Genomic DNA, 15474 nt, shown 5'->3' with positions numbered 1-15474 from the left:
CCAACTTGCTAACATGTCAAGATACCCGTATTCTGTAATGGTTGTTCGCTGAAGAAGAAGCGGCTGTAAACTCTAAATTTTGAGATTGCACAAAAAGCATCTAGTTCCGGAAAGTCACGAAGATGCTCTATGGCGCCAAGGTGAACAGAAGACTCCCGTAACTTGTCACAAAACTTGTTGCATTTCTCTACAAAACTGCAAAGTTACTTCGTGGTACGTTCAATAATACATGTAGTACAGTAACATCATTAAATCGCTTTCAATCATTTGTAGACACCCTGTACTTTCTGCTACTTAAGACTTCAGTTTATAATCAAGATGAAGGGATGTAATAGCTGATCTTCTTTCTGTGAATTTGTAATTTCATCAAGTTATGACTACATAATATCCGCTGTCTACATTTTCACTTGTCACTACAAACAAATTATACAAGTTTTACCTAATGACCGGGTGCTAACGACAATGCGAGGGGGCTGAGCTCCCCCTGGCCCCTGCCTGGCTACGGGCCTAGACAGGGGTACATCTTGTGCCTATGCAGGTTACAGAAAATGACGCACCTCGTGGAGGCTTAAAAGAATCTAATTTTTAGTAGCTGATTAACAATATTTGTGTTACTATGTTGTAGCATTATGACAACATTAACAACACTTGTCACCTTAGGAAACTTTGAAGTGAATTTAACTTTTTCTTCAACATGACACATCCACCCATATGAAAGGAAATATATACTGGAACTTAGGTCTGCCATTCCATGTGTCGACCACGGAGCTACCAAGCTAAAAAAAACACACACACACAATTTCCACAACTTGGATATCTGTTATATAAGCATGACTCAAGGAGTTGATGGTCAATTTTTTTTTTTGGCCATTGAAGACTTTGATAATCATAACGATAGTCTATTTTCCTTAAGTTAGAACCAGAAAACATTGTTTTGATTTTGCATTGCAATTTTTTATCCTTTTGGACTTTTAGTAATTTTTCAATTTATTGTCAGTTTCTATTAAATTTTCATTATTTGGCATATTTCAATTGCACTTTATTCTCAGTATTTTGGCAAGTTTTAATTGTATTTTCCATTCAATTTCGTCAGGTTTTACATGACACCCGATATATTAAATATTAGTATATGAAGCAATGTGCACAATTATAAATAATTAAACTGAAAGGCAGTGGTTCTACTTTTCCAATAAATAAAGATACAGTAGGAAATGGTAAATTTTTGTACTTTATTTGTAACAAAAGAGAAAACATGTAAATACTTCAAGAAAAATATATTTAGCAATATATTACAGAAAATAGAAATTAATACAAAAAAAAAAAGACAAACACTATTTGTACATGTATCTATGCTGGCGTTTGCACCAGCCAATAACAAAAACAAATCATACTAATTGGTAGTATGTGTACAAATGATTAACACACTATACTCATGGAGTATATTTAATGGCACACTCATCAGAAATGTATTACAAGCAATATACTGCATATTTTATATAATTTTGGATTTTATTTTACTGTCCACTTTATAAAATATGCATTACTTGTGAATAAATATGAGGGGATGCTAAAAAGTTCATGGCCCAATCATGTTCCCAAATAATTTGAAGGAAGATCATATGTCTTGAGCATGTCTGCCCAGCATGCGAGATTTATGGACATGGAAACCAGGACTGTGATGAAGTTCTTGTTCTTCCAGGGCAAGTCTTTGCAGGAGATCCATGAGAAAATGGGTGAAACCCTACAGAACTGCTCATTCATACGAACCTGTGAAGAAGTGGGTTGTACAAATCATTGATCGAATTCATAACCTGATTCTCATGGACCACCACATATCAGTTAAATGTGTGGCAGATTCTGGATAATTCATCGGAACATGTTGGTGCCAAAAAATCTGTCCGTGGACCAAACGCAAGATTGGTTACCATGGACAAAACCTGGTTATATCTCCACGATCCAGAGACAAAGTAACAGTCTGGCAAAACTCCAGTTCACCTCACCTCAATAAGTTCGAAGCACGAAAGGTCTTCATTTTTCTTGGATAAGGACAGTGTGTAACTTATAGATTACCTGCCTAAGAGCCAGAGCCAGACAGTTAATGCAGAGTACTACACATCATTAACACCTGACTGAAAGAGGTTGTAAACCAGCAACACCCTGGAAAGCTCAAAAAGGGAGGGGGGTCCTGTGCTGGGCCACGAACTTGTCAGCAGTCCCTCCTACGAAACACAGAGGTATTGCAATCATTAACCTTTCGTAAAAGCTACTTCTGGAATCATTCCTCTGTCATGAAGGTCATTGAAAACAAACATGGCTTTTTCCAAATCCCAATCATTCTCTTGCAAACATCTAGAAAATGAAAGTACAAAATCAAAGTACACACACAAACCAACATTTCTTTTATTAATTTATTTGACATAAGGAACATGTAAATGTAATATCATGCCACTGTAAGTTGACAAATTTACATATATGCACAGATGCATGAACGTACATATATGCACTGTTACATTCATTAGGAGGAAACATTCACACATGGACATTTTTAGAAAATGCAATGTATTTGTATTAACATATTTGTAAAATATGTAATACAATACATTGTACCTGCCATGTAAAACGAGAACTAAAGAAATAAATATTCATTACACTGAAATGAAGACTGCAAAACTGTTTCATTAATTTCTATTAATTTTGGTGGCCACTGCCACCACCCTCTTGTATTTCTCACTTGTGAAGGTTTTGTATTCATGTTTCGGGAAAAGAAAGATGCAGTAGCAATTACTTTACTGAAACGAAGGATGATGATGATGGCAGTTAAAATACGTATTTTATATGAAGATTATTGTCCTATGTGAAAAGTAATATTGGAAGATAATAGTGTGGATTTCACCCTGGAAAATCAACAACAGAGAAAATATTTGTTATGAGACAAATATTGGAGAAATGCCTGGACTTCAATGTTCCCCCATATCATCTGTTCATTGACCTTAGGGCAGCATATGATAGCATTAACAGAGAGGAACTCTTTGAAGCTATGGTTTAACTTAATATCCCTAGAGAGCTAATAAGGCTCGCCCATGTGTCTTTGCCTAAGGTTTTGTGCTGTGTTAGTGTGTGTTAGATTGATTGCTTGATTGATTTGGTGTTTTAAGTTCAATTTTTGCACAGTAAGGCTAATTGGGACTGGACCTATAGTTTAAAGTGGGATCCGAACCACTATGAGCTTCCACTTGGTATCGAAAGTGTGTGTTAGAGACACAATCAGATAATTTGGACTTTCTCTATACAAGTCATGGTGTAAGGCAAGGTGAGGCATTAGCTTGTCTTTTGTTTAATATAGCACTGGAAAAAGTTATTAGAAAATCCGGAATACAAACAACAGGTACAGTTTTTACAAAATCGGTGCAACTTTTGGGATATGCAGATTACCTTGATGATATTATAAGTAGAAGTAAAATATCTTTATTGGAAGCTTTTATAAACTTGGAGGCAGCAGAAAGAAGAATAAGTTTAAGAATATATGAATCCAAATTTAAATATATATTAACTGGAATCCCATACAGAATGGAATTATTGGAGGTAGGAAATTATAAGTTTGAAAGAGTGAACAGCTTTGTCTACTTGGGATCTTTGGTAACAAATACAAATGATAACCACCTCTGAAATCAGAAAACACATACTAGCCTCAAATAAATCCTATTTTTGGCTAGGGTTGAAAAAAAGCCCATTATTTTGAATGGACGTTTTTAAAAAAACTGAAATTTTTGCTTTTTTTGGCTTTTTACCAATTACAGCTAACCCATTCCACTTGAAGTTACTGTTATGAGTTTACAGGTTTGTAGTGACATATTTTGCAACCAACTAAATGAAAATTACATCATGTAGCAGCCAAAGACAGCTATTGGCCAATCCCAGTGGACACACATTGAATACTGGTTAAGATACAATTTGAACCCCTGCTAACCAAGTAGTTGGGGAGGGGGTTTTGCAGGCCCACCACCTACATTTTTTAGATTTCTCAACTGTGTGAAAACAATAAATTACATTGTTTCCTGGGATGTTCCCAATATTTCTTTATTAATTTTGTTCATAAAAACATAAATGTAATGTAATTAGGAGGCAAAATGCACTTGGTGGGCATATCAGGCGCCATCTTTGAATGTATCTCATTCGAGACACTCATGCCAGTGACAGTGTACCATTGGTTGATAATGATGGTAATTATTGTAATCTTATGTTTAATAAACAACTGCACTTCAACAAAAAAGCATTAATAAAAATTATTATGGATTTTGTGAGTTTTAGTGAATGATAAAATATAGCCTACGTGAGACACATGCAATAATTGGTTATTATTTTTTATTAATGATAGTAATTTTTGTAATTCAGATCTCATTTCAAACTGTAGGTCAAGTCCAGATTTCTAAACTAGATTTTTTTTCCTCCCATTTGTGGACAGTCTTATTTGCTTTTGCTTCAGTTTGAGTGCCAGTTTTTTTTTTTCAACCAGCGGTCCTTCTCCCTTCCAAGTCTCAGTTCCAACAGCCAACCTCCCCCACTCTGATCTGGGAGTTTATATATGTTTGGTTGGCGTCTGTTGCCAACCGCCCTTCTTTCAAAATTTTTAATCTTTAACAGCTAAACTGCCCGCCTTTCTTTTGAACGTTCGAAACACGAAGAAAGAACAGAGCTACATGGTTTTTATACATGGAATATATACTAACCTAAAAATGCATAATAAATTGAGATACTCTTATCACATATTTTTATATATGTAATTACCTAATTAATTAACATATTAATAAATATTTCAATAAGGAAAAAAAAACACTGTTGCCCTGACACGGGGCCAGGGTAACACACGTTAGGAGGAATGCAGAAGATGAGATTCCAAGGAAAGTAGTTGATGGTAACCTAGTAATAGGAAGACCAAAAACTAGTTGCGAGGACAATGTAGGAAGGGATGCCTGTACAGCTGGAGTAAGAAATCGGAGAGGAGTGTCTATGGATCGGGACCCACCCGAGGCTATAGCACCGAGGAGTGTGTGATATCACTAATGAATTTACAGTATTGGTTAAAATTTCATATCGGTCCATCCATAGTATGATACAATGTTTCAGATACTCACTTGAGTGACCAGTCTCTCCTCATGCTTGTTAAATGGACAATGGTTTCAATTAGTAGGTACTTGGTGTACCCATATAACCAGCTCTCTGGGGTCTTCCCTCCCTCTTCCTCATCACTGACCTCAATGGGCATTTTTGGTGATGATGTCTGAAACAAGGCCTGGAAAGATATACAGAGTTAATATTATAACAAAGGTATTAGATATTTGACACTTTTTAAATTTTACATTGCATTTCTGCCTTTCTAGGTTAATCACGGCAATGTATTGTAGTGGTATTTTAGTTATTTGCGTCACTTTTCCGTCACATCTGAGATGATAAGGATGAGTGATGCTGAGAATAATATAACTTAAATGACGAAGAGTCTGATGTAGGCATGTGTTTTAATTGGATTAATCAGTATGATGAAATCCCCCTCCCTCCACTATGTTCATGTTCAAATTATGACAGAGCATACTGTCATTAAAAAATATGCATTCACACTACACTTTGCAGTGAATTTACCTTGAAAGTATGACAACTGTAGAAGACCTGCAAATCATAACTCCAGGGTCTATTGTACAAGTAATATGATGGTACAAATACTCCACTCAAGGAGGCAATCATTTAGCAAAAAATGCAATCTATGCGAAACAGCGCATCTGATAGTACAATCCACATCTATGTGGAGGCCAAGAAAAATTCACCCAACCATAATGCAATTACTAGCTGCACCAAAGGTACGTAATCAGGAAGAACTTTGTCGCATAGGAGACTACCACTGCTTGACTTCCCTGGTTCTGCATTGCATCGTACTGCTGCTCCCAAGGGCCTTCAACCAAACGGAAATCCGAGATGATGATGTTCATCGTTAAGTTCCAAACCACTGTACTGGTGAGTTTGATCAGTCCCAACATAGTAAGTTTGCCCCACCTCCTTTTTTAAAAGAAAGTGCAGAGTTAAAAACCTACCATCTAGCTGTAGACCAATGAAACAAAATGGTTTACTTTGGTGAAATGAGAGATCGTAGGAAGTGCAAAATAAAAACATATACGTGATGGAGATCAAACATTTGTTTCAGTCATAGAGTACAATGAAAATAGGACTTGAAAATAGTAATAATAGGGTCAAGTGCCCATATTTCGGATACCAAGAAATTTCCACCTTAGAACAGCAGCGTCGAAGTGCATATAGTGCCAACTAACATGCTACTTCGTCCCAAAGTTTCACCCTTGTGCGTGACTTTGAGCAATGTTTCTTTAGTGTGTGGCTGATATTTCTGACTTTTCCGGAGTTTTGATGTAATATTTCACTATCCAAATTTAAGGCCTACAATTGGAAGGTTAGTATTTACTCACTTCTGTCTAAATTTTATATAATCTTGAGAGATTCAGCAAACATTATTACGTAGTTTCAGTCACATTATTTCAGAGGGGGAACACACAGAATCGCCATATTGAATATGCTACTGGGTTTCCTAATTTCGGATGCTACACTGGTACCTAATTTCGACTATCCGAAATTGTGCACCCTTTCCAAATACTCATTAGTAATCCTATCCGAAATTAGGAAATACCCTATCCGACATTAGGCAACCTTTTTGTCAGGCTAAAAATATGCATACAATTCTTTGTTTCATAAAATATACCAAGTATTTCTTATAACTGTTAATATAACTTTCAGAAACATTAATAAATATATGTTCAATGTTTATCAACACATTTATGGCTTATTTTGTTTACATTTACAGTACCCGCCCAAATTATATCATATTCAGGTTTTCTGAGGATAACTTTTTGGGGACTTATCCGATCTCTATGAAATTTTCACTACACTTTGGACTGTCTATTATGTTACCGTAGCCAGCGTGGTGTGCAATGGTAAAAAGCAGAATTGATTTTTTCGCTGATTTTCGAAAATGGCGACTTTCCGTATTTTTTAAATCTTCATTTTAGAAGTGTTTTTCTATCTCAATCTGTAATTGTTTTGTTGAAATGTATTATAATTATCATTTCAGTGATGGGTAAAACAAAGCAAGCGCTCGATCTCACCAAGGCGCAACAAGATGCGATTGTTGCAGGCCATCGCCAAGGGAGGACTCAGAAGGAGCTGGCAGAGCAGTTTTCGATCAGCCAGTCGGCTGTGAGCAAACGTCTGAGCGGTGACGGGTCTATGGAGGATACGTGAAGAAGGAGAAGACTGGGAGACCACGCATCACAGACCGTGTCGCGGATAGGAACATACTGCGCTTGTCTCGGGAGAATCCCCAACTTACTGCAGTGGATATTGGACGGGAATTAGCGAGTCCAGGACATCGCCAGCCATCCATACGGACTATACAGAAGAGGCTGAAGGCTGCCGGACTGAATGGACGTCGGCCAGGTAAGAAACCGCTTGTCTCCGAGAAGAATAAGAAGACACGTGTCGAGTGGGCCAAGGCACATCTGAACTGGACTCGTCGTGAGTGGAATACCGTCATCTGGAGTGACGAATCGAAGTATCTACTGTTCGGGACTGACGACATACAGTGGGTACGATGTCCTACAGGCACCAGATTCCACCATAAGTATCAGCTTCCTACAGTGAAACACGGTGGTGGATCGGTCATGGTGTGGGGGAGCTTCTCTTCCCCCGGCACTGGCCCCCTGGAACGCATCAATGGAATGATGGATCGGCATGTCTACAAGAACATCCTGGAAAATACCATGCTGCCGTGGGCACGTCGCAGCATGGGCAGAAGATGGGTTTTCCAACAAGACAATGACCCTAAGCACCGATCGAAGGATGTCACGGGGTGGTTCGCGCAGCGCAGAGTGCCAGTTATGGACTGGCCCAGCCAGAGTCCCGATCTGAACCCGATAGAACACCTCTGGGAGGAGCTCAGCTGACGTCTCCGAGGCACCAGAGCCACTTCTGAGGATGAGAAGTTCAAACAGCTGAAGGAGGAGTGGGAGAAGATCGACCAGTCTGTCATCGATACTCTCCTCGATTCCATGCCACGTAGATGCCAAGCTGTGATTGATAGCAAGGGATTTCCTACGAAGTATTAACTGATTGTTCACGTTGAAGTTGTTAGAGCACAGCAGAGTAGGCGTAGTAGGCTAATTTTGAGTGTAATAATGACGACTAGATTTTTTGCGGTTCTGCCCAAAATGGCAAAATAAATTCTGTACAATTTGAAAATGAGTTTTCAATGCTGTATACCTGTTTCAACTATGTGATATACCTTACTAATAATATGTCGAAATTAGCAGATGAATTGAAGTAGGTTCAAAAAAGTTGTCCTCAAAAAACCAAAATATGATATAATTTGGGCGGGTACTGTAGGTATTGAAAATCTAATTTGAAATTAAGTATCCGAAATATGGGCACTTGACCCTACATTATTTTACATTATACAATAACCCATCAATTTGCAGATATTTATAGAAATATTTGTGTATCTGTCATATGGAAATATTGTTGTGAGGGGAGGTGAATAAAATCATCCCTTCATTGCCAGGGCTACTTGAGTCTAGTGGGGGAGGAGGGGAATCCCTGCCCCCTCCCCTGCTAATTTGCACCCTATATGTAACACCTTTCACAGTTTGAGCATTTAATGTTGAGAGAATACATGTTAAAGTCAAGCTTTTCAATGATAGATTTGGTTTATTTTACTTTGCTTTCTGCAACTTTTGGCTAATCATGAGGATGAGGGATGATATGATGAAATTGATGAAGTGACACCCACAAAAGAAACCCATGCCTAGGCCAGGATTTGAACTCAAGACCCATGGCGTCAAAGCATGATGTGCTAACCACTTTGTCCCAGAGGCTGGCACCAAGTTAAGCTTTGGTCATCTACTACAAACTACTATTTCCTAATATGAATTATGTTACACGAGAGACAATGAGAGCATCTTACCTTTATCTGATCGGAAGTTGCATTTGACACATAAAACAACTCGTTAACTATGCACATGGAATTGCCAGAACTTATTATAACAAACACTCGACTGAAAGATTTCAATTGAGCCCCAGGTCTCTCGGATTCACGGAAGACACCAGTTACCGAAAGGAAGATGAAATTTTCCTGAAAATATCAAATAGAGAATTACTTCAAAAATACCAATTTTATTTTGTACCAGCTGATTACCCGGCATTGTCTGGGTATTTATTTATCCCAATCTTCTATTAGACAGGAAAATAATTTTATTTACAGGTATTTAAAAATTAGGGATGGGACGATATGAAATTTTGGCCGATACCGATAAAGTACCGATATAAAATTTACCGATACCGATAACCGATCCGATATAAAATTAGAAATGGTCCTGGAAGAACCTGAAAAGTTCATTGACCTCCTTAAAAAATGTGTGTTTCAAAGTGACTGCAGTGGAAGAGAAATTGCATATTTAGACATTTACTTTTTAAAAAAGTAGAGCATGGAGATTATCCAAAAAAATTACAACAAAAATGTCAGAATTTTGCACTAAACTATCAGATATTTATCGATATATCGGATCGGTAAAATAATCGGTAATTTTACCGATAATCCGATACACCGGTATGCCTATATCGGCTGATACCGATAGAGTACCAATTAATCGGTCCCATCCCTATTAAAAATATAAGTACAGTATACAAATTATAAAGTAAAATCTTTGGATTCCACACTAATATCGGTCGTTTTTGATTATTTTTACATGCCACGCCCTTCCCACCTCCCACCCATAGAGGTGCCAGGGGTGTCTTACCCTCACAGTATTTCTTTCCAGATTGTAAGTCATACGTGTACAAAGTTTGGTTGAAATTGCTCTAGACGTTCGAGAGTTATGTCATTTTTGGCATTTTGATTTTCACCCCCTCTCACCCCTCATGCCGATAGGTGATGAATTTGTAGGGCATTGGGAGTGTCACTATTCATCTTAGTGACCCCAAAAACTATGGATTCCACACTAATATGGTGGGGGTGGGACCAATACTAAATTCCGCACAAACAGACATCCATGATTCTATTCAATCCCACACAACAATAGTGTTTCTCGGGTTGTCTAACATTCAGGCTGATATGACATTGTGTTGCGAAAATGCCCGATATTTGCGGTCCCATATATGCCACAAATGATCTACATTAGTGTCGAATCCATAGTTTTCGGAGTCGCTAAGCTAATTGGTGACATTCACGATCACATTTAAAATTAGTTACATTTTACACTATAGTTAGAATTCATTATTTTCCTATCTAATACAAGATTGGGATAAATAAAAAACTGAGCAATGCCGGGTAATCAGCTAGTAGAAGATAAATTTTGGAAAGACCGATAAAATACCAACATTAATAACCAATAACAATAACAGATTCAATATAAAATTGTAAATGTTCTGTGAAGAACATACACAGAGATTCATTAACCTATTTAAATAATGTATGTAACATGGAGACTGCAATGAGTTTTCATTTGATAATGAAACTGCATATTGGCACATTTACTTTACACAATTAGTGCACTTGAATTATATATTTACATCCTCAAAAAAATTGTAACAAAATGGAAGAATTTTGAACTAAATTAGAGACTACATATAGGAAGAAGAAAAATTTTGGGTCCAAAACACCAAGGTGCAATCTCATGTGTCAACATTCTCCACATGCAACGTCTCCCCAGTTAATGCAGTATATATCAAAAGGAGGAAATCTCTGAGCTTTAGATGGTTACTGCAAGATGGCTCCAGTGTTTATGTGACTTTGCAGCAGTCTGAGAAAATAAGAAACCATAATTTTCAGATAACTATGCTATTAAACAAATGCAAGTGATGTGGTAACAACATATGATATTAGTTCATTCAAATGAAAAGGTCAATTTTATTTTTTCTGAAAAAGCATTTTATGTGAGGCAGTAATTTCATGTGTTTTGTATACCCACAGGTATATGTGGTTTTAGTAATGAGGCATCTGCGCATGCGCAAGTGTGTCCAGGTAGCACGTGTCCGTTATCTAATCACCTTCACTTTCTTCCCCCCAGGTGGAACGCTGTGCTGAACAATGGGGCTGCCATTAAGGGATGTGTCCAAGGAAGAACGGCGGGCTGTGATTCGGTTTCTTGATGCCGAAGGAGTACATCCAGCGGACATTCATAGGAGAATGGAAGTTGTGTATGAAAAATGTGTATCTGACAAAACAGTGAGAAAATGGTGTAGGCATTTTCGTGGTGGACGAAACACATTGAAGGACGATGCTCGGCCGGGACAGTTGAAAAATTGCATTCCTGATTGTACAGTGGCTGCTATTGACAACCTTATTCAAGAAGACAGACGAATATCCCTGACAGCCATTAGCGAAGAAGAGAAAGTGTCATTGGGTAGTGTACATGACATTGTGAAGCACAGATTGGGTTACAGGAAAGTGTGCGCACAATTGGTGCCAAAGTGTTTGTCAGAGGAACAAAAAATGTGCAGAATCGGAATGTCATTGGATCATTTGATGCGATACAGGAATGAAGGTGAGGACTTTATCAGCAAAATCATTGCTGGAGATGAATCCATCTGCCCATATTACCAGCCAGAATCAAGGAGAGACAGTATGGAATGGAAGCATACAGGATCACCAAAACCAAAAAAAAAGCAAGTCACAACCTAAAGTTGGCAAACTTATGATGACCGTATTTTTTTTATGCTAGTGGAGTCCCTTCCAGAGGGACACACAATTAACGCAAACACGTACTGTGAAACACTGCATCGTTTACAGACATCAATCAAGAATAAGCATCGAGGAAAACTCAGCAAAGGCATCATTTTACTCCAGGACAATGCTAGAGCACAGCCAGCCAGACAGACACAGGATCTGTTGCAATCATTCCATTGGGAAGTGCTAGACCACCCTGCATACAGTCCTGACTTGAGTCCATGTGATTTTCACATTTTCAGACCTATGAAGAAACCCCTCAGGGGATGACGCTTTGCCTCAAGTCCTGAGCTGCAGCAAGCTGTCAGGGAATGGTATCATTCCCAGCACAAGGACTTCTTCTACCAAGGAATTCATAACCTTGTTTCAAAGTGGGACCAGTGTCTTACCTCATACGGTGAATATGTGTAGCCAACTACTGTAATAAAGTTTCTGCAAGGAAATGGACCTTTTCATTTGAATGCCCCTAATATAAAGAAACAAGCTGCATTAAACATTAACTTACAGTAAAATATACTAGGTCAACTGAAAATGTTGATTTTTCGTGCTTGGTCTTTGGCAGTTTTGCGTACAGTTCTATTATCTTATTTCTCCCCATGCACAATCGCTCCATCTTGTCCATACTATTTTGCAATTTCAGGAGGTTTCTGTTCACGGAATCATAATGGGCAAGCCTGTGGGTTTAAAAATAAATATATTAACAATTATCAAGTTGCAATTAAACATTATACCTAGTCTCGCCATAAATACTGTTACAATGTAAATAATGAAGAACTGAGCAGTGGTTAACACATTTGGGTTTTTGGTTGTTTTTAAAAAAAAACATAGAAAAACTATTTTTAATTTGTTTTTATTACCACACATTTCTTAAATCTAAAAAAAACTTCCTCTTTTCAATGAACAAAAGTTTGTTAAATTTTCTTTTCATTTTCAGACATTTTTGAATATTTTTTCAACAATGTTTTGTGAAAAAAAAGTACAATATCGTAACAAATGTTAATATACATATATTTTAAGTTCGTAATCTGGAAATTTCAATAATTACCTACATAAACTATCAATACACCTTTTGAATCTTGCATAAAGATACTTCTTATGTGCACATAAAATAATTACAAATTACAGGTAATTAGCTTTGTATGAAAAAGTGGCTGCAGGACAGGACCAGACGATGTATCAGTTGGTTCTACGTCATCTGCAAAAATTAAACAAATAAATAAATAAACTAAATAAATAAAATAAATTTCCATTTGACATACACTATACAAAATAATAAATGAAAAACTAAAAATACATCAGTGCATGTAGGAGAATCAAGCAAGAGGCAAGACGAATAGACCCCAAAAAAATACCTCTTCTCACTTCATTCATAAAATACTAGAGTTTGCAACACTGTTTATATTGTCAACAATTAATTATTACGAATATAACCTACCTTCCAAATCTTCAAATTCATATCCATCATCAAAATCATCGCTAACTCTGAGGCGGAATGCTCATGCAGAATTTCTGCTATGCAGTCTGGATCTAATGACGCCATTCTAAACAATGCAACCGACCACAAACAGTCGCAGGTGCGAAATAAAAATAGCATATGAGTCACCTAGCAGTCGGAATTTCAACACAGGGGCTTGAATGAACATGCACATGAGACGAAGTTCGAACATAGCCCGTCGTTCAATCGGCAAAGCTATTGCATACCGCAGGATGGGCTATGCCCGTCGTGAGACCCCAATGTGTTAAAGATATATTAATGTAACTTTACATGGCACTTATATGGAGTATTGACCACAATTAACACCAATCAGTTTTCAAAATGACCACCTTTGGCACGCACACAGGCTCAAACCTTTCCAGGCCACTCATCTATTGCAGAACGAATGATGTCCACTGAAAAATCTGCCACTGCTGCTACCAAGGAACGCTTCAAACTGGCAATTATAAGGTGCCTCATCTTGCAGACAATGCCCTCAAGCACTGACCACAATTTGTAGTCCAATGGATTGAGGCCGGGGCTGCTAGAAGGCCAGTCTGCAGGTGAAACGAAATCAGGCACGTGATGCTCGAGCCACTGTTGTGTTAATCGTGCCTTGTGGACTGGAGCAGAATCTTGCTGGAAACTCCACTGTTGGTTTGCAATGTGCTGCTTAAATCTTTGAGAATGGGCTCCAGAACTGTGTTTGCATATGTTAGTGCATTGGTTTTAAACCCCTTTTCACAAAAATGCAACTGGGCGGCACCAGAATAACTCACCCCCACCCCAAACCATCACTGAGGAGGGACGATGGCCCCTCTGAATTTTGGGAACTTGTTGACAGGCCTTCTGCGAGCTAGTGGCATACACCCCATCATTCTGGCAGTTCAAGCTCTCTTCAATCGTGAAGATTTTCTCATTGGTGAAAAGAATCCTCTGATGTCTATTCTGGGAGTAAAGCTGCAGGAGGCGTCTGCATTTCACCAGCCTCTGCTGCTTCAGTCGTGCGTCAAGGTAATGTCCGGTAGATCAGCGATATGCTTTAAGTCATCACGAAGTAGACTGGACATCGATCCTTTCGATACATTTATCTCATGAGCCATCACTGCTTCCAAACTGGATTTCGGCGAACACGTGCCGCCACTGCCTTCTGTACTACTGGGGTCCGCACAGTGCAAGAAACGACTTTGTCGCGGGCGATCCTTAACAGACCCGGTTTCAGTGAAGTGCTGGATGGTCTGGTGCACAACCATTCGACTGATTTTCAACTTTTTAAGGTCTGGATAATTTTACTGGCTGATTTCCCAACCTGGTGTAATGCTATCACAGCGACATGGTTTTCGTAGTCTCCCCATTCCATGTTGACAGCTGCAGGTACGTGCTTTCTCTTTCACAGCCACACTCACAAGGATGCAGCGTGGAAGCCATCACATAGGTGGCAATCGATTGTTTACACTTGTTAGGTGGTATACGTCAGAAGTTTGTAACAGTATTTATGGCAAGACTGGGTATAAGTGTTACTAATTAAAGTGGCGATATCTGTGTGCAGCTTAAACCCTGAAAGGATTATGACATTTTATTACAGTTCTCATAAATATAAGGGCCAAATTCATGTACCCTTTTAAACTAAAATAAATTTTCAATATTTCATATTAATTATCTATTGGTACCGTCATGGATACTTCTAGGTTATACAACCATTAACCTTCAGTGGGATGTTACAACCCAGAAGTGTCCATGAGTGTACCAGTAAAAACTTTTCATTTGTCAATCAAAGTACATAAATATCTGTTTTTCAAAATATTGTCTACTCACGAAACTAAGACTTTCACAATATGTTTTGTCCACAATGGGTTTAATTTCATAAAGGAATTATTAATTATTTTTGTGACTCCAAAACAAACTGTTCTTTAACCCTTGGTTTACTGATACAGAGCAATAAATGTAGCTGTTACATGTAAAGTCACATGTTTGAGTTGCTGTTTTAAGTCCACTTTATGCACAGTAAGGCTAATCGGGACTGGACCTACAGTTTAAAGTGGGATCCGAACCACTTGTGCCTCCACCGGGTATCGAACCCGGGACCCCTTGATTACAAGGCAAAGACGCTACCACTGCACCATGGGGGAGGCATAAAGTCACATGTAAATGTATGTGTGTGTGTGTGTGTTTTTCTTTCTCAAGAATGAAGATAAAGTGGGTATGAAAAAGCATGCCAGGCTTGTTG

General features: G+C 38.2%; 1 protein-coding gene across 9 annotated transcripts in view; it reads right to left on the bottom strand.

Moving 5' to 3' along the window:
- Positions 1-1259: 1259 nt before the first annotated feature.
- Positions 1260-15474, bottom strand: part of LOC145981082 (nuclear RNA export factor 1-like) — an 85841-nt gene continuing 71626 nt past the window's right edge. For all 9 annotated transcript variants that reach the window (XM_083114216.1, XM_083114218.1, XM_083114210.1 and 6 more), the window contains 4 exons: positions 12279-12447; positions 9014-9181; positions 5133-5290; positions 1260-2349 (listed from right to left, as the gene is read on the bottom strand). In XM_083114216.1, the coding sequence (XP_082970342.1) occupies positions 2247-2349; positions 5133-5290; positions 9014-9181; positions 12279-12447 (598 nt within the window). In that variant the 3' untranslated portion in view covers positions 1260-2246. The remainder of the gene's footprint in view (positions 2350-5132; positions 5291-9013; positions 9182-12278; positions 12448-15474) is intronic.

The sequence above is a fragment of the Lepisma saccharinum genome, chromosome 28 (assembly GCF_977018435.1).
Source record: "Lepisma saccharinum chromosome 28, izLepSacc3.1, whole genome shotgun sequence".
Lineage (NCBI taxonomy): Eukaryota > Metazoa > Arthropoda > Insecta > Zygentoma > Lepismatidae > Lepisma > Lepisma saccharinum.
The sequence above is the reverse complement of the archived record's forward strand: the minus strand, read 5'-3'. Positions and strand labels throughout refer to the sequence as shown.